The sequence below is a fragment of the Micropterus dolomieu genome, linkage group LG12, assembly GCF_021292245.1.
Source record: "Micropterus dolomieu isolate WLL.071019.BEF.003 ecotype Adirondacks linkage group LG12, ASM2129224v1, whole genome shotgun sequence".
Lineage (NCBI taxonomy): Eukaryota > Metazoa > Chordata > Actinopteri > Centrarchiformes > Centrarchidae > Micropterus > Micropterus dolomieu.
The window spans coordinates 12,778,347-12,801,702 of record NC_060161.1 but is presented as its reverse complement, the minus strand read 5'-3'; the positions used below and the strand labels follow the sequence as shown (position 1 = coordinate 12,801,702).

The following is a 23,356-nucleotide window of genomic DNA, read 5'->3' as shown; positions in this document are numbered from 1 at the left end:
TCAAAGAAATTGACAGACAACTTTCCAACAGCTCACTGGGGACTGAACACTTCTTCCGTGAAATGGGTCAGATCTATGAAGCTTCAGTTTCCCTTCCAAAGAGACACGTGTCACATCAACAATTACAGCATCTGCCCAAACTATGTGCTGAATTGTTGCTTGATGGATTTCCCCTTGAGCTTGTAGATGGAGATGCATCCAACATACCTCTCAGATGGGTGAGTGACGTTCTCTCTCAGCTCAATGACTTGGTGTCTCCTAAGAGCAAGATACTGGTAGTCACAGTTCTTGGAGTTCAGAGCACAGGAAAGTCCACTCTCCTCAACACCATGTTTGGAGTGCAGTTTGCAGTCAGCAGTGGTCGATGCACTCGAGGTGCGTTTATGTTGCTGATCAGAATCAATGAAGATGTCAAAAAAGAACTCAACTGTGACTTCATGGTGATCATTGACACTGAGGGCTTAAAGTCACCAGAGCTTGCACAACTGGACAATAGCCATGAGCACGACAACGAGCTTGCAACACTTGTTGTTGGGCTGAGTGATATCACCATCATCAATATTGCAATGGAGAATTCAACAGAAATGAAGGACATCCTACAAATAGTTGTGCATGCTTTTCTCAGGATGAAAGAGGTGGGCAAAAAGCCCAAATGTCAGTTTGTTCACCAGAATGTGTCAGATGTTTCAGCCCATGACAAGAACTTACGAGACAGGAAACTGCTCTTGCAGCAGCTAAACGAGATGACCCAGGCAGCAGCCAAGATGGAAAAGAAAGAGGAGAACAAGAGCTTCACTGATGTGATGGAGTACAGTCCCGACACTGGGAACTGGTACATTCCTGGACTCTGGAATGGAAACCCACCAATGGCACCAGTCAATGCAGGGTACAGTGAGGCCGTTTATGAGCTCAAGAAGAACATCATCCAAATTCTGGGAAGGTGTGAGTCATCTGCTAATAATATCTCAGAGTTTACAGAGTGGATGGAAAGCCTGTGGAATGCAGTAAAGCATGAAAACTTCATCTTCAGCTTCAGAAACAGCCTAGTGGCTGATGCATACATGAGGCTGTGCACAGAGTTCAACAAATGGGAATGGGAATTCAAAAAAGAAATGTACACATGGGTTACAAAAGCTGAAACAAGAATTTCTAATTTCGGCACAGTTGCTGTGAAATCTGAGATATCTGACATGTCAGAACTTCTTACTAGTTTGAAAAGTGAAGCTTGCACAGAGCTGACTAAATGGGAGACAAAGCTACTTGAAAATTTAAAACAGTACTTCAGGCAAACAGAGGGTCATGTGTATCTAGTTGAAAGATACAGGGAGGAATTCTCAAGCAGTGCAAAGAGCCTTCGTCGAGAAATGGAGAGCTCTGTATACAATCAGCTCACAGCAGCAGCTGACATCAGACAGGGAATGACAGAACTTGACAGAATCAAGGAGAACCACACAAAAGAATTAGAGGGAGGTGTGCATCGACTGATTAAGGAATGTCGAGGGAAAAAATTCCAGATGACAGACAAAGAGCTAGACAAAGAATTTGATAAGATGTGGAATAAAACAGTAAAGGAACTATCTTTTTCTAAACAAAAGCCCAAAAGTGTTTTTACAAGTGTGTCCCACTATCTAAGAGAAAATCTATCACGTAAGGGGAGTCATGCATGTGAATTATTAAGTCAAAAAAGACTGAAAGATTGTGGACTGATGCCTTTCAAATATACAGCGGAAGAATTTTGCAACCAGTTAAAACACAAAGCTTCCAAGCTCTTTATTAATGATCATGTAATGGCTTCACAGAACATGGCTGACAGCATCATAGATGCTTGCACACAGTTTGTGACTGAAAAAATGGAAAGGAAAAACAATTACCATGACACTTACATCCAGGAGATCCTACACATGATTGATGAGCGGCTGCAGAACAGTCAGAGTGTTAAGATAGACACTGAGTTTGAAGTTTCTCTAAAACAGCACATCTGTGGAGTTGCAGCCAGACAGTTTCAGAAAATGCATGAAGATATCATACGTGCTAATGATCCCTATAGATGTGTTAATCGGAACAAAGAAAAGTTTCGTGTTGATTTCAAAGACTTGTTCCATGAACGAGACCAGTGCCAGAAGAAGGCAGAAGAATTCACAAACTGCTGCTTGAGGCCTGCAGTCGAAGACTTTGTCAACCGTTCATTGGGTCCTGATATTACTGGTGAAATGCTGACAAGGTTCCAGTTCAGCACACGAATGTTCTTCCAGTATTCAGTTTTACTGGATTTGCTCTCAAAGGATGACTTTGAAAACTATAAGAGCTACATTTGCTCATATGAGGATCATGTCAAGAAATGGACACACAAACAAATAGAGGAACACTTTTCAAAGGGTGATAAAGTTTTTGAGTTTGAGGATCGACATGTTCTGTCAAGTATCAGCAGCATAAATGATGCTATCAACAAAGCTAAAACAGAAAAGATTAGTAACGTGAAGACATTCATTCAAGATGTCTGTCAAGAACTTGGTGATAAACTCGTCATTTCCCAGGATGCTCTTGGTGCTTTCATGATCCTGAACAATGCCGACCAGGAACAGTTTGCTCACTGGCTCACTGAGTGTGTGAAGGACATGGCACAGGCTCTTAGAGAGAAGTTTAAAACAGAAACCATCCAAATGAAACTGAAAAATCTTCATGTGAAGCCCCAGAACGAGCTTTTCACCCAGGTGATTGGATGTGGGCAACAGTGTCCATTCTGCAAAGCTCCTTGTGATGCAGGAGCTTGTAAACATGGAGAGCACTTTGCTAAACTACATCGGCCAGAGGGTCTGGGTAGATTCAGGTGGGAGCGGACAGAAAAACTTGTCATTGACATATGCTCGTCCTTGGTGAACAGTGAGGCACGTTTTCGCTGTGATGCTACAAAAGGTGAATATCACCCTTACAAGGACTACAGAGATATTTTCCCAGACTGGATAATCCAGTCAGATGTAAGTTTAGAGGCGTCAGACTACTGGAAATATGTACTGGCAAAGTTCAACAAGGAGTTTGCTGAAGCATATAATGCAGAGCCTGCTGATATTCCTGAAATTTGGAAAACAATCACACATAAACAAGCAGAAGCGAGCCTCAAAGAGTCGTTTAACATCAAGTGAGAGAAGACATGCTTTGTGGTTACAGAGGTGCACATGTTCCTCAATACATTCAGAAGACAATCACAAGTTGTAACATGGTTAAAGATATTATCAGTAGACACATGTTTTATCACTGCAGCTTACAAAACTATAAGAAAATCACTCCAATTAGTCCTCCCCTTAACTTGATATCACATTTAACATGTTTATTAAAAATAATCTGCTTTACCTGTAAGTGTTTACTACATTTTAAAATACTTTCTTTAATGTACATGTTAGGAGCAAGTTAGAAACATACCAAATGTTTCCAATTTGATTAAATCTGATTTTGAATTCATCAATTTTGTGTGACAGATGAAGTCACTTCGAAAATGTACAGTTAATCAAAGTAGTAGTAGTAAAGCGATTTTTTCTTTTATCATATACGATCTGATATGAAATCTTTTATTGATTGTTTTTGTGAAGTATCTGATGTCACATATTTACATTTTATTTTAATAGGATAGGCGATTGTTTGCTTGGAATTCACAATCTGTTTTTGTTTCTGTGAAGTACCTGATGCAAAATATTGTATGAAATGTATTAAAAGATCATTCAGTCTGAATGTCAACATGTAGGCTACACATGAGCGACACATTTTTATTCTTATCTAATTGAGTATAAAACGTAATTTTCTTAATTCAGAATTTACGATGTCTGTTTATTTAGTATCTGATGCCAAATATTTACCGTTTATAAAGGATCATTCATTAAATATGTGGTGTTGTCAACATGTACACATTACTTCCTTGTGTTAACTGATTCAATAAAGAGACAAAATCAGCAGACTGGCTATGAATGTCTTTAATGTTTCCCAGATCAGAATCACAGCATACAGTGTATAATAACTTCTAAAGTAAACAGAAATATCATCACCTCATTTATTTATATAGTTTTACTATACCTTTTTTTAATAATAATCTTTTTTTAAATTCCATTATTTAACATTTTTCTTCATCTCAAGTCTTGGGTTTCTGAATTCAACAAAGAATGTAAAAACAAGACAACAGGTGCAACTTCTCAATGGAGACCAAGCTGAAGGTTTATGTGAGTCAGTGTTTAAGTGTCACTGTCTCTGTGTATGTTTGCCATTGTGGGGTGTTAATCATGTGCTTCCATGCACCACCGATCTGACACAGGATCTGACCTCAGTGATATGAAGTCATCTTGTTTTGCTTGGCTGACTGTAGTTTTCAGGCATGTTGAAATATGAATAAACTGTGAGAACTGAGGGGCTGCAAACTTACTTTCATCCATCTCTCAACTGTTGAATCTCTTCACTGCTACAACACATCACTGTAAGGTCAACACAGCCTCCATACCCAGAATGCAACACAGTGTGAGGAAGAAAAAAGTCAGACCACATGTGTGATCTCATTTATCTAGGAGGATATGAGGCATCTTATGGTATCAAAGCCCTCATGTCTGTCACACGTGATTAAGTGGCTACATGTAAACACTGCTACATGTGAGGTGAACTAACTTTTAACTTACTGCACTTCATTTAGTGTTTCAGTTTAGAAGTCCTGACCATGAAACACTTTCCTAGACCACCATTACATTAGTTAGCTGGCAACAGCTGGCTTTTATCAGTACTCGTAGCCACTGGGATGTTTCCATAAATACAGATTCATCAGGAGACATTTATTAAAATAAAAGTTTGCTAAATCTCGACTCGAAAAAACTCATGGTAGTTGATTCTTCTAGCTGAACCCCAGAACAAAGAACAATGAAACTAGCAAATGCCAACTGCAGCATCTTAGGCCTTCTGTCGTGTTGCGGCTGCAGTGGAGATGAATTTCTGCTACAGTGACTTTACTGGTTAGAAACCATGATGCTACAGGATGCCCACATGATAAAGGGCAACAGGTGAATAAGTATTTTTCTGATGGTATGAAAAGTGACCAGTGGCAAGGATTTTATACTCACCAACAAATTTGAAACCAGTTAGTGGCCTTTTTTTGGCAAACTGCACCTGTTGTCTTATGTTGTCACAAAATAAGCATTCATTCACTCAAAAAAAGAAAAACAAACAAGAAACTTAATATTTACAAATATTTTGTCTGTTTGTTTCTTACACATAAAAATGTACAGTTTTGTCCTCTTCCAGACGTTGAGTGTCTGTCTCTGTCCTGCCTCCCAGTTTGGTATTTTTCTTCACACATCCAGTTCCCTGTCACGATGGCGCCCTCCAGTGTTAGCTTATAAAATAGACAAGGGAAAAGAACAGACCAAACTAAATACCTTGTTTCTGTTTTAACCTCCAGTGGTGTCATTGTAGCTGTGGTGAGGTTCACAACTCCTCCCTGTCTCCTTATCCACAGGAGTGAGTACAGAGGTTCTAATGGATCTGGGCAGTCAGATCAGATCCTCCGTAGGACAGATTAGTAAGGTATCCTCCTGGCAAATATTGTGGGTAGAAAGATGGCCATGCCTTTGAATGTCGTTAGTTGCTAGTGATCAGTTCGTCCTCTCTTTTGATTAATCTGATTCTGATTTCTACATTTAAGGCTGAGAGTCTTTTTCCAATCTCCTCCCAAAGTCTGTTTTCCACAGCGTGCACCTTTCTTTGTGCTGCTGTCCGTCATCTGATCCACAGCATTTATCCACCTGCAGCACTCCCAAGTCAGTTGTTTTGTGTTTTACATTGTGCACATTTCCCTTTCAGTGGGCTTACAAAATCTCTGACAGGAGAAGCCAGGTATATCTCTCCCCCACCGCCCCGTTAGGCAGTAATAAAATAGAAAACAAACAAACAGGCTAAAGCTAGAGCACAAGCAAAGACAACACCAGTGATTAACTTCTCCCACACTGGATGTAGTGTGTTCCCATGGGCTCAAACACCAGCACATCAGTTCAGTTAACATACTGTATTAAGCAGAGTATTACCCATGATCCATGTTTGAGATCTTTAGAGACTTGGAGGGGGGCATCGCTGAGCTGTAGGCCTTCACTTTCTCACCTGAAAGAAAAGAGCCCAATCAGAAACAGCAGTAGTAAACTGTGTTGCTTTACCCTGTTTAGGAGATCCGAGCTCCCTTTTCATCTTGCAGCTCTGTGTAACACAGGCCGTGAAGCCCCAACGATTACCCTCAGTGTGCTTAGAGTTTAATTTAGAGCTGCTCACAAAAGGTCACTAGCTTAGTGAACTAACCCTTCAATGTGAGGATAATAGCAGAGTTGAACTGAGGTCAGAAATTGTGTAGAACGGCACTGACACAGTGAAGTCAGGTGTTTTAGAGTTTTGTGGTTATGGGTGATCACCGCAACATGGGTATCAGTTTTGAATGCAAAACTAGTGTGCTGACGGAGAGAGGAGAGGGGAGGAGCAAGGGATGCTGATACAGAGGGGGGTGTTTGGGTGCACAGCAGGAAATAAGTCATTTTGGAGTCTATGCTTTTTCCATGGGGGTGATCCTGTCTGTCTGCCTCTCTATCTCTTTGCTGTCTAATTAGGGCCCACCTATGCCCATGTGAAGCAGTTCTGATATCTCTCTCTCACACACACACACACACACACACACACACGCTCTCTTCTAGGCATATATCAAACAGAATATGCATGTGCTGGAAATAGGGGTGCAGACAGGAGAAGGAAGGTGTACTTAAAAGAGCAAAGGCTGCCTGTCTCTGCTTTGTTTCTCACCTTCACTGAAATACAAAAATAATTCTGTACAGGCAAGCTACAACAACAGATGTGGCACCTCAAGTACCCTAAAAAATGATCATCTCCATACAGATACAGGAAAGAAAAAGTAGCTACTGTAGGATGATGGGCTTGCTGTTGGCGTGCTGCATCACCTGGAAATACTTCTAAATAACATCATAACATCATGAAGAGAGAATGGAGGGAAGAGTATGTTCACAGTTGTTGCTTTGACCCTATTGTCTTCTGAGATTTATGGCAATGACTCTTTCTTTAGTAAATGGGTGTTGGGAGGTGAGGGTGAGTATTTTTTTTGGGGGGGGGTTACTAAAGGATTCTCTGTGGTGTTCTTGTTCTGTGAGGTAAAACAAAAACCAAAATATTCAGAGTAGACCAATATGATTTGATTAGATTTGGGAAACGTGCATTGACAGATACAGTGTTCTTTCCCCCGTCATCATCTTTAAAAATAATTCATGCATAGATCCCCACTGAGAAAACCCATTTATATACTTTCTCCTTTGTACACATTTATATATAACTATATATAATATCATTTCTCTATATCTATATTTTCAGCAAAAAAAAAATCTTTCCACAAAAAACAACAATTAAACAAATGCTTAAAAAAAAGAAGATGAAAGAAAGAAAAAAACACAATCGAGGGCCAGTTTGGCACTTTGTCATGAGAACACACAGCATCTGTTAATTGACAGTAAATAGGAATACTCTAGAATTTTCTTTCGTTTTTTTCTCCCTTGATGAGAAAGCAAACACCGTAGTACATACTTGGCACCAAGAATGCTGGTAGAATGAAAGTATCAGATATCAATGTTTTCATAGCTATATGATTACTGTATGTACTCTATGCCCCCTCCTACAGCTCAGCAGTTTATGAATCCTTCGAGCAAAGGAGCACTGGGGAGAGGGAGAGAATCACACGTCGAATGAGAGGAACAAAGCAGGGGTAAGACACAGATGTAGAAAAGAGAACGATATATGCACATAGCACACTAGGGAGAGAAAAAAGAGAAGACGTCAAAGTAAAAAAGGGGAAAACAGCAAGGGGCGGAAAGCATTCATCCCTACGACAAATGTCAGGGGTCTTTAGTCTGGAACAGCAGACCTTGTGTGAAAACAGTATCATTGAAAGATCTACATCAGCCCCAAACTGATCATCTGCTGCCGCGCAGTTCAGTTGCTTCTCCACACGCCACCAGTGGAGCATGCTGCACATGATGGAGGAGGTGGAGTTGTTTTTGGAGAAACAAGAGAATAAGAGAACAGAACAAAGGCCCACTTCCAGGGGCTTCAGTTCTAGATCATTAGCATAGCCAGTCTTCCTGGTCCTTAGGTGGCGCTGTGTCAGGCCAGTCCCTACTATACCCTGGTGGTGGAGTGGGGATGGGGCAGGGTGTTGTTGTGGCCAGTGGAGGGGAAGGTGTTGAAGGCATGAAGAGGCTGCATGCTGGTGATGGTACTGGGGATCATGGTGATGGTGTTAGGTGTCATCAGCGGCACGTCGTCCGGGGCGCGGCGCAGCGCCAGTGTGTAGTCAGGTGGGCAGGCGGGCCGTAGGATGTCGTGTGGCCGCAGTGGCTCCATGTCGTGGTGAGCATCGTGCTCCGAGTGCTTCATCTGAAGGGACATGATCTCCTCCTCCTGGCTGTGAGCCAGGTCGTTGGCGGGGCCGCCCCGTTGAGGAGACAGCCGGTGGCGTCGCATCTCGTGCCGCTTGTCACGCTTGTAGTAAAGGGCGGCAAAGGCCAGGATGTTGAGGAAGAGAAGCGACGCCCCCACGGCGACTGTCACACTCAGCTCAGTGGAGTAGTCCCGGGTGTCTCCGGGGAAGAGGTCCTGGTGTGGACGCTCCGAACCCTCAGGCTCCGGATCAGAGGGGAAGGTAGGGTAGGGGTGACGAGTGGTGCGAGGGCCTGGGGTTCTGGGCCAGGGTCTGTGGGTTCCAGGGCCAGGGCCTGGCGGCGAGCGGGTAGTGGTGGGGAAGAGCTCCTCATGTAGACTATGGAGGTGGGGCACTAATTCCAGCCAAAAGGCCACCTTGTTGGCCCTGTAGTTGTCTCTAACACGAGGTTTTAAGCCAATATGGAGGTACTGCTTATCCTTTGAGTTGAACTTGGTCCAAATGACCTCTTCAAAGCGGTTGGGCTTTGTGTGAATGAACTTGGTGTCCTGAGGAACTGGCAGATTGGGGTCCCTGGTGGAGGACAGAGGTGCATCTCAGTTATAGGTTTCAAGTCAAGGTTTTAATCATTCTGGAGACAGGGCACTAACCATAGATACATCACTGTTATTAAAAGGGAAGCAAAACCTTCAGAAAGACACAACTCTGACTACTGAAGAGGCATTACACTAGTTGGTTAATCCTTCAGTCACACCACAGAGAATAAAATCATCAGCAAGGCCTACCCAGTCTTGGCGAAGTTGGTCCAGTAAGTCATGACCACAGCGCTCAACATCACATCATTCTTGGAGAAGTTGCACGGGAACAGGTCTGTGGCACCAATCATGGGCACGCCAAACACGTACGGTATCTCATCTCCATGGGCGGCGTCGGCCCACTCGGGTCGTGTCTCGGTCTGGCAGTGGTGGTAGAACGTGTAGAAGTAAACTGGGGACTGAAACTCGGCGTGGAGTTTGGCGGTGGCCACTGCCGGCGCCACCCACTGGTGGTCTGTAAACAGAGCTAAGAGGGTCTTCCTTCGCATGTCGCCGTTGTCCCTGTCCGCCCAGTCTGTGTACATGAATTTAATGGTCTCCCTCAGGATGTCTTTGCCTGGATGGGAAAGGAAAAAGGAGAAAATTGTGATAAGTTAAGAGGAAAGTGATGACAGGGATAGAATATATTGAGATGCGAGTGGTCAAGAGATGTGAAACAGAGGTTGTCGGAAGGAAGCACACATTGCTAAGATGAACTGGATCGACAGGAATAAAACGTCTTCATCTGTGTTTGTATGTATGTGTGAGAGACATCCGGTGGCTGAGAGAGAAACTGAAAGGACAGACTGAGCGACACAAAGGGCAAAAGAGAGAATATGTTTAGCAGAGTGAGTGACAAGCACTTGAGAGGAAGCGTGACTGCATTATCCAAATGTGTCTGTATTTTGAGTGTGGCCCACTGTGAGGGGTTTGCAGGCTGATCTGTTAGGAACAACAGCACTGTGATTGGGGGCTGGCTGCCTGGGGGATGATGAGAGACAGCATTAGTGCCCACAGAGCCTCAAAGGCCAAAGCACAGACCAACCATGGTGAAAGATAATCTCGATGATAGGCACTCTCTTTAGTATGCCTCTTGTGGTTGATGCACGTTGCTTGGCTCACATTTTGTCTCTTCTCTCATTCTTTGCCCACATGATGTTTTGGACAAGTTGTTGTTGATGTATTTTTTGTAGAAATCATATGATAATGTCGAATACCACAGAAATTAAGCACCTTTTTCTAGCTCAGGTACCAGGGAATATTTGTCGCATGATGTCATATGTATAGGTATTTATAGTATTGTGGTAATAACGTATGTGTTCTTTATATTTATCAAATCATCCTTTAATTTAGGCGTGCATGTGTGTACCCCAGAAAGATTTAATCTAATTGTGCTTCTAGTGAGCAGAGTTCTGTCACCTGAGAGGCGGTCGAGGACATATGATAAAAGACTAAAGCCTGAAAGGAGTGTAATGTTGGCCTGGCCTCACCCTCAGGGTAGCCATAGAGGTTGTCCACAAAGTTAGAGATGGTGTAGTCGAATGCTGCGGCCGAGATGCCGTCGTTGTCCTCGCTGTCATCCACAAACTTCAGCCCCTCTCCTTGGTTCACTCCTATTAGGATGTCATAGTTGAGGAACTCCCCCTGGTGGTGCAACAGAGTAATAACATGTTGAGTGCTGAAACTATTTAAAGGGCAGGGTTTTCAGTCTCTGTACTCTGTATGTCACAAATCTAAATCCACTACAACCACGAAGGCTGCTGACGACAATTTCATTTTGTGTATTTATCTGTAAAGTCAAATCTCTTTTATTCATATGCCAAGAAATGTAAATCTGCAGGGTATTTTTTTTTTTAATTAATGCACAGCTTGCGGACAATTAATCTAGTTTTCGGTTTTAATACTGCCATATGTTATCATCTAATACATTAGATTTGCTCCATGATAAGATAATAAATATCTCAAAGATAAGTTCTATGAAAACAGTGCTGCGCAACCTGTAAGTGCAGAGTTCTTAAAATCTACAGTGTCAATTCATGCACAACAAGAGCTCAATTAAAGGCTTTGGGATTTGATGATTTCCTTTAAATCAGCCAGAAACCTTTTGATGCTCACCTCTAATTATTTCTTATAGATAATGAATTATTTTGGGGGTCTAATAGGAATCTGATATGATATAATATAATCTGATATCTGCCTAATAACAGAGAGAGTCATTGGATAAATTGAACTTGTCATTTTGTGATGACCTCTATTGTTTTTTTCTCGTTTTTCTCATTTTTTTCCCCTTATGTGAGAGATTTCTATTATTTAACAAAATGACTTTCAAATAAAGCATACTGACTTCAGTCATAAGAGCAGGTTAACAGACATTAACGCTAATACGTTCAATATTCTGTTTTTTCCATTCAGAAAAACATGGAATAAAGTGTGAAATAAGGAAAAATATATATATGCTATACAATTATGTTTATTTGTTCTCTATTTCCTGTCTTTGTTGTTTGTTGAAATACTATGTAGTTTTACACCTTCACACCTCTTAAAGTTGTACCATTTAAGTGTAGAAGAGAAAATCAGTCTTTGATTGAACTGCTTACAACCCAGACTTGCAGCCTGTACACTATTTGTATGTATGGGATCACAAGCCAAAAATATACCACCATGGCAATGTGCATCACCCACACCACAGTTGTTTTTCACTGTCTTTTAGCTTGTGAACTTCACCACTACCTAAATCTGTGGAAAAGTCACATCCACAGCTTCTTCATGCTTTCCTCTGCCCGGTGTGCCATCACAGCTCAAGTCACTCTACTTGCACAATAAAAATCCTGTAGAGACCCTCACCTGCTGCATGAGGATCTCAGGATCGTCAGGCACCACGTCTCCGTCCACCACGGGGCCAAAGGCGATGTGATAGCGAGCCGGCTGGATGTCCTGGTCCACCAGCTCCCTGAAGTTCTTGCGCCTCAGGCAGTCAACCAGATCGGCCGTCTCTGTGTAGGTGCAGCCCACCTTCCGGGCCAGGATCTTGGTATACTTAAGGGGCTGGTAGTTGACAGACCAGCTGGAGATGGCCGTTCCACTCTGGGCTATGGCCCTGTGGAACAGACCTGAAAGGACAGATGGAAAAGATTGGGTATTTATATTACTGTAAGAGGGGATACATTCCTTTTAACATCCTAAGAACATGCTAAAATGTTGGTGAGCTCACTAAATGTCATGTGCAATCCCCCCAATGTTGTTGCATACTTGTAGGAGCTCTGTGAAGCTGTCTGTCTGAAGTTCATTTCTGGGATAGAAAGGGACGCAGAGAGACTACTTGATGTGTAAATCACATATCATTTCTCTTTTTCCACTTTAAAATTTCCATTTATTTAAAAAAAACTACCAATTTTAACTTCTTTCTTCTTATCATTCTCACACAGGATAGGACCACAGACCCAAAGCATCTCAGATATAGAGCATGCTATGGTTCTGTAGCTCAAAAAATAAGAAGCAAGACTAGGAATAAGCTCAACTGAGACGTCAAAAGAGCCATTTTCCTCTTTCTTGTGCTGGCAGTTTCTTCTCTCAGACTCTCTCTAGCTGTGTTTCTCCCTCCCTCTCTTCCTCTTTGTCTCTCTCTCTCTCTGTCTCCTTAGTTCTGCCTGTCCTGTGCTGTTTGAACCACTCAAGTGGCTCGTTAAGGGGCCGCCTGCCTCACTCGTTTCCTCTCGTGCTCCTTTTTTCTTTCTCTTCCCTCTCCTGGGCTACAGATTGGTCAGTTAATTATTAAGCAGAGCTGCAGAGCCCTCTTTCCCTGGGAAATCAATTATAGCAAGAAGTAGCTTGGAAACAGCTATACCTACATGTCCGCAATGAGAGAGGCAGTGGGAGAGGCAGACACACAGAGGTAGGAGGTAGGTATTATTTCATTCGGCTTCAAAATCAGTTTTTTTGTCACTCCCTAAGTGCCTCTTGCCTTCTGTGCTCAGTGCCTTCCTCTTTTTCTGGCTCCTTCTGCTTTGTGATATGGCATGTTAGAGCATTTTCTGTCCTCTTTCTCCTCCCTTAACAATTTTATTACCTCACCTCCTTTTCCCTTAAACATTGTTAAAATGATACCATGGATCCTGCCTTCCCCACTACAGCACATCCCCCACCCATCATCATATCAGTATCACTTACAACCCCTCCCTCCATCCTGTCTGCCACTTCCATCCTGTACGTCTCTGCTGTCGGGCTTGATTTGTGGATGCTGTGTTGTTGACATGACTGGTGTCCCTTAAGGGTGGGGATGACAGACTCCTTACCTGGCATCCCTGGCGGGAAAGAGGGAAGGGGTGGGGGGTGTGGGGCATGACAGACAGGCAGTGTCTAGAGGGCTGATGTTACACCGTTAGATGCTGATGTTGATGACGTGGACGATGATGACGATGGGGTGACGACAAAGCGGAGGCATGAGAATGGACAGGTGGCAGTGGGAGGGGGTTGGCTGTCAGCAACAGGAGACATGGGGTTAATACAGGCTTTCCCAACCATTAGGGTCCCTCTGCTGCTAAAGTGGGGCTCTCCTGAAAAATTAATGATTAAACTACATTGACTGTCAATAGTTCTGGTTGCCATCAAAATAATAAACAATCAAGCATGGTTGGCTCTAGGACAGACAGTGGAAAAGGCCAGTGTACAAAAAGTCTAGCCATCTGAGAATTAGAATAACTTTTAATAACATTTTAGATTGCTTTTTAAGAGTTAGTTGAGAAGATTTACACCACAGTCATGTCTGTATGTTACAGACCTGGGAGGTAATTAGCTTAGCTTGGCATAAAGACTAGAAGCAATGGAAAACAGCTAGCCAGGCTAACCACTAACTATAAAGCTAACTAATTAGCACATGTCTTGTTTGTTTAATCCATACACAAAGAGGAATGTATATGATTGTTTGTAGTTTAAATTAATTTGGTTGATGTCCTATATGTATTTCTTGGCGAACAACAGCGTGGCGCAGTGGCTTCCCAGAGCGGAGACGCAGTGGATGGATAATCTGTTGTTTAGTCAAGAAATAGTTACAGTACGTAATTCCCTCTGAAACCAAGTGTTAATTAGTCTGCTTTAGAGATGTACTTTGGAGAACGCCAGGCTGGCTGTGTATATCCGCTTCCTGTCTTTATGTTAAGCTGGGCTAACCATCCTGACTCTGGTTCTATAGTTAATGGTGGGGTGGTGATGGCGCGTAGATAAGATGCTTGTCTATGATGTGGCAGACCAGGGTTCAATTCCCACTGTAAGCCATCCATCAATGTGTCCCTGCACAAGACCCTTAACCCCTAGTTGCTCCAGAGGTGTGTGACCTGACATAAATAGCAATTGTAAGTCGCTTTGGATAAAAGCGTCAGCTAAATGAATAAATGTAATGCTCAGACAAGAGATTGGGGTTTGGATTTCCTCCATATGAGATTTTGTGTAGAACAACAGGTGGTTTCAACTTTGTATTATTCATCCCAGAGATGCTTAATGGGTTGCAATACCAGATTTTACTCTTTTTGGCTGTTTTCCCCTGTGTAATTCCTATGTACAGTACACATACTTAAGAAAAACATTTCAAACAGTCAAAATGCTTTCTATTTGCACTTTATACAAGCCCTCAGCACTGTGTGACCACAGTCTGTCTTGGGAGGTTTCTAACTGCTAGGTGGATCACCTGCCAATAAGTGGAAAAAAAAAAGTTAGGTGTGCTTGGATTAATATGAAGGGTTAGCAGACATAAGTGGTAATTATACAGGTTGTGTTAAATGGACACAGTGACAGTGCAGCAGTGCACATATGCTCACTCAAGCTTTGACGACACACATTTGTTCTCAAAGACACACCTACGCAGACAGAATGAGTCAAAGCGAGAGATGTGCCAGACATCTGTTTTGTGCTTCAGAGACACACACACACACACACACACAGCAGAGACTAAAACAGATGTGTGGTTGTGTGAACACGCTCTCTCTAATCTCCCACCATTTCTTCCCTGTTTCTGTCCTTTGCCATTTGTGTGTGTGAGACGGAAAATGAATAGACGAGAGAGATATTGAGGGAGAGTCCTCGAGCAGCGTAGAGAACAGAGAAGTTACGATTGGAGGAGGACAGCTTCAAGAACACCATGATCAAAGGCAGCGAGTGCGTGACCATTTGGCTGCGGGTCGTCGGCCACACTGATCTCAATTCAGATCAAAGTCGATTGGTCTGTAGGCCTCTCGCTTTTGGAGCTGCAATGTTAACACTTAGCCCTCGGGGTGTGTTGTCGGTAATGGGGAGCATGAGGTCAGGTGGATGTAGGTTTTAGACGGAGCTGCAGCCTTTCTGCAAAGCAGTGGACCGTTAACAGAGCCAGGAGCGCTGGCCAAGTCAGGTAATGTGGGGTAATGTTGGAGCTCCAGCGTCATTTATCCTCTACAGACGTGAACGACATAACCTGGATCAAACGTGGACTCGCTCATTAGCCACATGACTGCTTAAATTCTTCAGTTCACAGGGCAAGCAGTGTTTTCCTTTGAGGATAGAGGTGTCAAGTGAACATCACAGGCCTTAACGACTTCTGGGCTGGATGCAGCCTGACTACGTGTGTATGGCAGGAACTTAGTGCTGTGATTGCATTACACACTTGTAAAAATGGGTCATTACATATACTATACACTATACAGACCATAACACAAGTAAGTTGATTGACAAGAACAGCAATATGTATTTTTTGTCGAGTTTCAAAGATTGAATCGGACATGCAGGTCTGTTTACATAGAACAAATACACAGAGATGGTGTGTAAATATGCATTGTGGTTATTCAGGGATTAGCGAGGAATGATGAGCAGGCTTTTAGCAATTGCAAAAAAATCACGATATTCCCGGGAATCCCATGACCAGTGGGAACCTTGTGCTTCGGAATGGAAAAGAGAAATGGATGCTGTTATCAAGCAAACAAGCAAACAACATAACGTAACAGAGGGTTTAATTACCCTCTGAGTGGTGCGAGAGGATGAGGAGGTTGACGCAGGACGCCCCAGCTCCCGAGCCGAAGATGGTGATCCTCTCTGGGTCTCCGCCAAAGTGGCCGATGTTCTCGTTGAGCCAACGCAGGGCCTGAATCTGGTCCAGCAGGCCGTAGTTCCCCTTAGCGGACTGATCCCCGGTACTGAGGAAGCCTGGGTATTTGAAGAAACAAAGACGGATGTAGGAAGAAGGCGAGGGAGGATATTTAAGAGAGGACAGGGGAGAGAAAAGGACAGGTGGGAAAAGAACAAAGGAAAAAAGGATATAGAGGAAGAAGGTATTCAGAGATGGGAGGAAAATAAAGAGAGAAGAGAGAGAGAGATAAGATGACGTTAGTATCGCTAACTTTAGTATTTACAACTTGTCTGGCAAATGTTCCTGTAAACCAGCTTCTGCCTGAGAGGAACTGCATCACTGCAGATACAGTAAATTGTATGTATTTGAGTGTGTGTGTGTGTTTGTGTGTGTGTGTGTGTGTGTGTGTGCAACACTATCATTCATCAACAAGGAGAGACAGACGGTACATGGAGAAATAAAAAGGTACAAGGGAGTGAGAGATGAAATTGCTTTTTCAGCTCCTCTCTTAATGACGTTTAGTCTGTCTAATGGCATGGAGCAGGGACTTTTACACAAAGCCACTTACAGTACAGCACCCTGCTCTCTGAGAAATATAGGTGACCCTAATCTGAATCACACCCGTAACTGGATTACAAGTGATGACACATTGTGCTTGGAATTCAAGATTGTACAATGTTTTTTCTTTTTGATTTTCTTTTTTTGAATAATCACGTCCTTTATCACGAAACAGAAACCTTCACTTTTACAGTAGAAACTTTGACCTAGGCTTTTACACAGTAGACATTTTGACTCAGTAGAAAAAGCACAGGCGTTTGTGAGACAGCATGCGTAAGCTCAGGACCCTGAAACTGAAGCAGCTAAAAATAATTCAGTCATCATTTGATTGTATTATTTACACCCATGCTTTTCCTCCTGTGACATCACAGTAATGTCACAAAATGTCTAAAGGAGCCGGATATCAGATCATATTGGCATTTGGACATCAGCAATGTAGAATCCTTGGATGATCGGTGAAAAAAATTGAAGACTGGGATTATCAGGAGCTGTTTAATGCAGATGATTATTTGCATATGTAACATGGACTACATTACACCTACTCGGAACATCTGTACACGCACCACTGTTAGTACATTTATTATTTGTTCAATACTTTGTCTGATCTTTTTAATTTAATATTTTAGCAATTTCTTCGTTGTAATGATTGTTGTTGTGTATTTACAACATGAAATGCTGTTCGCAAATCAGATTTCTGATGCTTCAAAGTTTTTTTGAAAGACAACTTTTCATTCATCAGAGCATTGTAATAATATCTCACCCTTTTAGTTGTTAGCTGACATTTGCCTCACATAATTACAGCTGAGTAGCTTTGATTGTTCCACCAAAGACCTAAATCTTTTCTATTTAAGTACCCATTAACTGGCAGCCTCTCAGATCCTAATGGGACTCCTAATTAGAGCTTTATTAAAGGCAGGTGTACTGGAAAGGTCATCCATTAAGCCTATACAGTAGAGGTTAAACACTTGTATGCAGCTAGATGCTAGAATCCATTGTAGCTCAAACTTACAGTATGTCGTCTACTATGGGCTCCAAATTAAGATTTCCAATTAGACCCAAAATAAAGCCACAACCATTTCTCAATTCACTATACATCTATTTCTTTGTTCAGTGCTAGTTACACTGTAAATAAGTGTAGACAGGTAGCTGGTTTAGGAAGGTGTGACTGGCGTCTGTGGGATTTCAGCCAATCATTTCATTCCGTCCCACTTAAATTATTTACTGGCCTACCTCCAATTCTACCTGCCTACATGTGAGCATGGTCTAGAATGGATACAGAAATTGAAATGTGTAAGTTAGAATGTAAATATAGAACAATAGCCTAGCAGGAATTTCACAAAGCATAATACAATGAACATTAATCTTATAATATATAAATGAGGAAATAAACTGCAGGGACAGGCATTAGTCTGTCTAGACCTCAGTTTAATAAAAATAACACTTCAAGCAAAAGTCAGACTGCTCCTGTGGACAGGGATAAGTTGCCACCTTGTGGCGGCAACATGGCAGACAACCTCCACGCTCTATGAAAATATTCTAGAGCACAGTTACTTCGAAACTGTAATGCAGTACAATGTAATACATGAATGCTGCACATAACAATTTATACTGAATTCCCAATTGCATTTGATCAAAGATGCCCATAATATGCTGCACTTATAGCAAAGGCATGTATCTAGTGAAGTACCCAGTCATTTCTCTCTTCATTCTACAAGTACAACCGAAATCAATAAGTGTTTATCATTTCAAATGATCTAGAAAAACAAAAGGATCGAAACACAAATCACTAAGCATGTCATGCATTTACCGGCTTTTGTGCTGCTCCTTTAACACTAAGAACACACACAAATAAGCAGCATGCTTGGGTGCATTAATTAAGCCAAGTACAAACAAGAGGCAAATAAGCTGCCTAATGCCCTACTGTAATCACCATTATATATTAAACATGACCAATTATGCTTATGAGGTCATTAATGAATCTAATCTCTCTTGCACAAAATGCAGGAGCAGTGTTCATTCAAAGTCCAGGCATTAAAATGTGGATTATCTGTTTTATAAAGATAGATCATCTATTGCTGTTTTGCTCTTTATTTGCCATTCGTACAAAAATATGTGCTGTGCTGGTGGGACATCAAAATACACAAGCGACTGAAGTGGGCCACACACAGCCAGCAGACACCCAAGATCCTCACGTTATCTTGTTAAAGCCAATGCCGTTGTCTTCCCTGCGCCCTCACGCTGCGTCCATCTGACTGTGAGTCAGTGTACAACAGCGGGCCACTTCACCCGTCCACCCCTTCCTCTATAATCTGATAAAAGGCCTGAAAAAACAGAGTAGCTGGTTAAAACGCTGCAATGCAAGATGAAAGCACGGCCCTGCATGAATAGCCTTTAAAATGGCTGTAGTAAGGAATGGTGTCTGGAGGGAGTAAGAGAGAGAGAGCGTAAAGGAGACGGAGAGAAGGATAGTGGGTGTTCTGTGAGTCCCGGATAGAGGCGCAGTGTTTCATCCTGCCTCTAAGACACCAGGGGTTGGCTCACAAAGACACACACACACACACACACACACACACACACACACACAGGGACACTGATCAAAGGCTGACACTACAGAGAAGACTGCCTCCTTTTCACTCCATCGCGCTCTCTCTTCTACACACACAGAAACAGACGCACACAACACGTATACATGTGAGCATACAAAGACAGAGGACGCTTACTCTCATCTTTCCTCATCCCTACGTCTCTCTGTGCACATGTCAACAGGGCACACATGCACGCATTTTTGTGCTTTTATTACGCAGTCGCAACGGAGGCAGCAATGACCCTTTTATGTGCCATCAGAGAGCAATGAGATTATGCTATAGGTTCTGTTGTGTGTATGTGTCATAATGGCTTGTGTGTGTGTGTGTGTGTGTGCAGATGTGCATGCATCTGTGACTTTGAGTGCAGCCATACATGTGATTTACATTATGATTTGTGTGTGAACAGTGTGGCTGCCGGATGACAAACGGTGCTTCTAACAGACTATATCCCAGGTGAATTCATTGTTGGAGCTTGACATGGGTGCCAGAGCTCTCTGTGTGTGAGTGTGTGTGTGTTTTTGGCAGCATAATAAGCATTACCTATCAGAGGAGTGTGTGTGTTGTACAGTGAAGCGAACAGATGTGGGCGGCTCAAAGCATCTGAATAATGCATGGGACGCACACCTTTTCAACACGACACGCACGCACCTCAGATTGTCCCCGGTTATTTCAAAAGGTGATGAAAGCCTGGCAGAAAGGCTGCACGTTCCCGAACGGTGTCTAAGTGTATTATTACAATTACCGAAGCGTACCTCACTGCGTGCGCCACCGCCACCGAAGACAGACCGCACTATCATCCTGGCGCCAAGCTAAACACACAAATGCCATTTCCAGAGGGTCACGCTGAGTGACGCAATGGATATGGAAGAAGGATTTTGAACTGGGAGGAAAAGGGAAATGAGACAGCCCCCCCTCCTTTTTTTCAGGGAGCTTAAAAAGAGACTTTTTTCCACAAACACCACTCTAGCTTAGACACAGTGATTGGCCTTGGGAGATTCGCTCTGCTCCTCTCCCTCTTTCTTATTGTGCTCTTTCTGTCTCTAAAGTTGTTATTAATATTGCCTGGCTGTGACAACTAAATTATCTGTGAAATTATTCTGATTTTATGCGCTCATACTGAGCAGGACCCCTCTCAGTGTGTGTGTGTGTGTGTGTGTGTGTGTGTGTGTGTGTGTGTGTGTGTGTGTGAGTGGAAACGTCTAATGTAAACAGACTCCTGAGCAGAAAAATAATGGTATTTTGAGATGTCAACAATCAGCTGAATGAAGGGGAAACCTGCTTGGTGTCAGTAGCAGTCAGCATCTTTCCCTAATCTCTTTCCCTCTCACCTTTTTCAACTTTTTACACTAGTTCCTCTTTCTCTCTTTTTCCCTTTCACTGGTTTTCCTTTTCAAGGCTGCTCATTCGCTATTCCCTCATCTTCCCTCCTCGTCCCCTGTGGTTCCATCTTTCCCTCTTTCCATCTTTCAGGGTTTAGTCCTGCCCTGCGCATGTGTGTTTGGAGGTTAGCTCTTTCAAGCCTTGTCTCTCTCTCTCTCTCTCTCTCTCTCACTCCCCCTTTAATGAAATTGCAGGGCCAATTGTGTGTGTGTGTGTGTGTGTGTGTGTGTGTGTGTGTGTGTGTGCTTGCATCAGTGTGTTTTGATGTTGTATCAAGCTGTGTGTTGTCATACTGTATGCTCAGTGTTTGTGTGGCACAACAACACAGAGATACCGCAGCAGCATTAGAGAAAATGTGGGCTTGTTTTACTATACTTGTGGGGTCCAACATTTCAGTCCCCACAAGTATAAAGGGCTGTTTGGTGGTTAAGGGTTAAGACTTGGTTTTAGGGTTAGGGGTAGGTTTAGGATTGGGTTAAGGTTAAGGGGTTTGGGAATGCATTATGTCAATGACTTGTCCCCATTAAGATAGCAACACAAGGATGTTTGTGTGCATGTGTGTGTGTGTATGTGTGTGTGTGTGTGTGTGTTTGTATGTGCATGCTGGTGAACGAGAAACCAGGCCAGCTCTCAGCAGAGAATGATCGCGTGCACACAAGTGTTTCTAAGAGCCTCAATATGCACATGCAGGTTTGTGCGAGTGTTTAGCAAGGAGTGTGATTGCCCGTGTATTTTTTTTTTGTCACAGGGCAGTCCAAGTGTGTCAAAGGGATGAACACACACACACTCATAAACATATGGAGGATGACAGAAAGGAAGAAGGATGAGAGCGGCTGAAAGAGACAGTATGAGTCACAAAGGGACAAACACAGTGAGAGGAAACAAGATGATACATTGTCAGGTGTGTGTGTGTGTGTGTGTGTGTGTGTGTGTGTGTGTCCACGGGGACAAGAAGAAGGACCAGTATCTATTTCACTCTCCTTTTTAAACTAGAGTCTTTATAGAGTGCCGGTGTGTGTCTATCGATCAGGTTTTGTTGCCCTTTGAACACTTTTACAGCCCCAAGGAACAATAGCTCACCGGCCTGATCACACACCCGCATCATGAGACTTTTCTTGTGTGTGTGTGTGTGCTCAGAATTGCAAAGCCTTCACCTCCCCTGTCTCCTTTTTTAGTATCTCTTCCTCAGCCCCCTTCCTTCGCTCCACTCCTGTTTATCCATCATTTGGCTCCCAGGGGTGTTGCTGTCCCTGGGGGCTTCTATCCAGTCAGAGGGTAATGGCGGGTGAAATAGGGGTGCCATGGGCCAGATCGGACACGATGTATGGCATACTGTGTGTGGGTGTGTGGATAGCATTTTGTACGGAGCTACAGTAATTGTTTTTAGTCATTGTTGTGTTTGACACCAACTGAAAAGACTCGAACCCCTCCTGTGATGCTTTTACAAGTTGAGAGGGTCATTATTGCTGAATGTGTGTGTTGTATCCTCCCCATGAGACTGACGGTGTCATAAGCGCGAGGTGTTGACCCATATAATACAATAATTTTAGTACACAAGCTACAGGTTGTTACCCAGGTAGCGTGACACAGCATGGTTAAATGTCAGTGCAAGTGAAAAAATGTGGAGAGAAGAGAACATTATTTATTGTCAATGTGGGTGGCGATTTTACATCCGCAATCTGCACTATTCACTATCATTTGTTTATTTCTCAAAACAGTACATTACACTCCATCAGCACACTGCCACAAGCTGCTAGTATCTGATATTTAGTTTCTGTATTTTGATTTGAACCTTTTCACGCCTAAAGATGGATCCCTTATTTTTCTAAAAAGTGGTTGTTTGGTTGAAAAGGTTCTGAACTAAGTATAAATAAGTACGTGAATACAAACGTTCAGTAGCTAAAGAGTCTCCATTTGGTTGCCACTGACTGCTCAATGTCTGATTTTTAAATACCATGAAAACCTATTTTCTCAAACACTTTATGAGTGATGTCGTCTTACATTATCATGAAGTTTTCTGCCAAAGTTAGGACAGTTTTGGTCATTTCAACTGACACAATTTGTTAGTGCTGTTTTGTCTGAGCTGTTTCTCTGGTTTTGAGAGGTTGGGGATCAGTTGGTTAAAAGATTACTTACTTCCGTCAGGAAATCAAAAATTTAATCAGAATCTGATGGCAGTTGGGGGAGATGTGGACACAAATGGAGACACAGGTGAGGAGGACGCAGTACAAGAGATTTATTAAATAAAATAAACAGGCTTACATGGGTTACAAGTTCTAAACAACGGTAAATCCAAAAAAGGGCCCTGGTAATCCTAAAACCAAGGAAACAATACAAAAAGCTAAGGAGACACAGCACGGGCAGAACGCTCACATGCGACGAGGACACAACAAAGACAGAACAGAACTGAGGACTTAAATACCAGGGCAAACGAGCAGGGAAGGAGAGAACAGGAACTAGACACAAACACCAGATACTGAAAATGCCAAAATAAAACAGGAAGTAAAGCACACGGAAACAAACAAGGACGGATTTATCAAAGTGAAACAGAAAATACCAAACGAACATATTACAGACCAAACATAAATAACCAAGGACAAAGGATGAGAGAAACAGAGGCAAGGAGAGAAACACACAAAAATATTACAACCCAAAACCCATAACTACAGCACACACAGTTTTGAGTTTAAACTTAAAATAATAATAATAATACCTATGGATG

At 42.6% G+C, this 23,356-nt stretch overlaps 2 protein-coding genes across 4 annotated transcripts in view; one reads left to right on the top strand and one right to left on the bottom strand.

Moving 5' to 3' along the window:
* LOC123980795 overlaps nucleotides 1-3,944 on the top strand; it is a 20,962-nt gene extending 17,018 nt beyond the window's left edge. The window contains exon 7 of the mRNA XM_046065343.1: nucleotides 7-3,944. Coding sequence (XP_045921299.1) covers nucleotides 7-3,140 — 3,134 coding nt within the window. The 3' untranslated portion in view covers nucleotides 3,141-3,944. The remainder of the gene's footprint in view (nucleotides 1-6) is intronic.
* Nucleotides 3,945-7,296: 3,352 nt separating this feature from the next.
* The window catches only part of nlgn2a (neuroligin 2a), a 188,370-nt gene continuing 172,310 nt past the window's right edge, over nucleotides 7,297-23,356 (bottom strand). For all 3 annotated transcript variants that reach the window (XM_046064235.1, XM_046064237.1, XM_046064236.1), the window contains 5 exons: nucleotides 16,003-16,188; nucleotides 11,866-12,131; nucleotides 10,512-10,665; nucleotides 9,232-9,598; nucleotides 7,297-9,019 (listed from right to left, as the gene is read on the bottom strand). In XM_046064235.1, coding sequence (XP_045920191.1) covers nucleotides 8,185-9,019; nucleotides 9,232-9,598; nucleotides 10,512-10,665; nucleotides 11,866-12,131; nucleotides 16,003-16,188 — 1,808 coding nt within the window. In that variant the 3' untranslated portion in view covers nucleotides 7,297-8,184. The remainder of the gene's footprint in view (nucleotides 9,020-9,231; nucleotides 9,599-10,511; nucleotides 10,666-11,865; nucleotides 12,132-16,002; nucleotides 16,189-23,356) is intronic.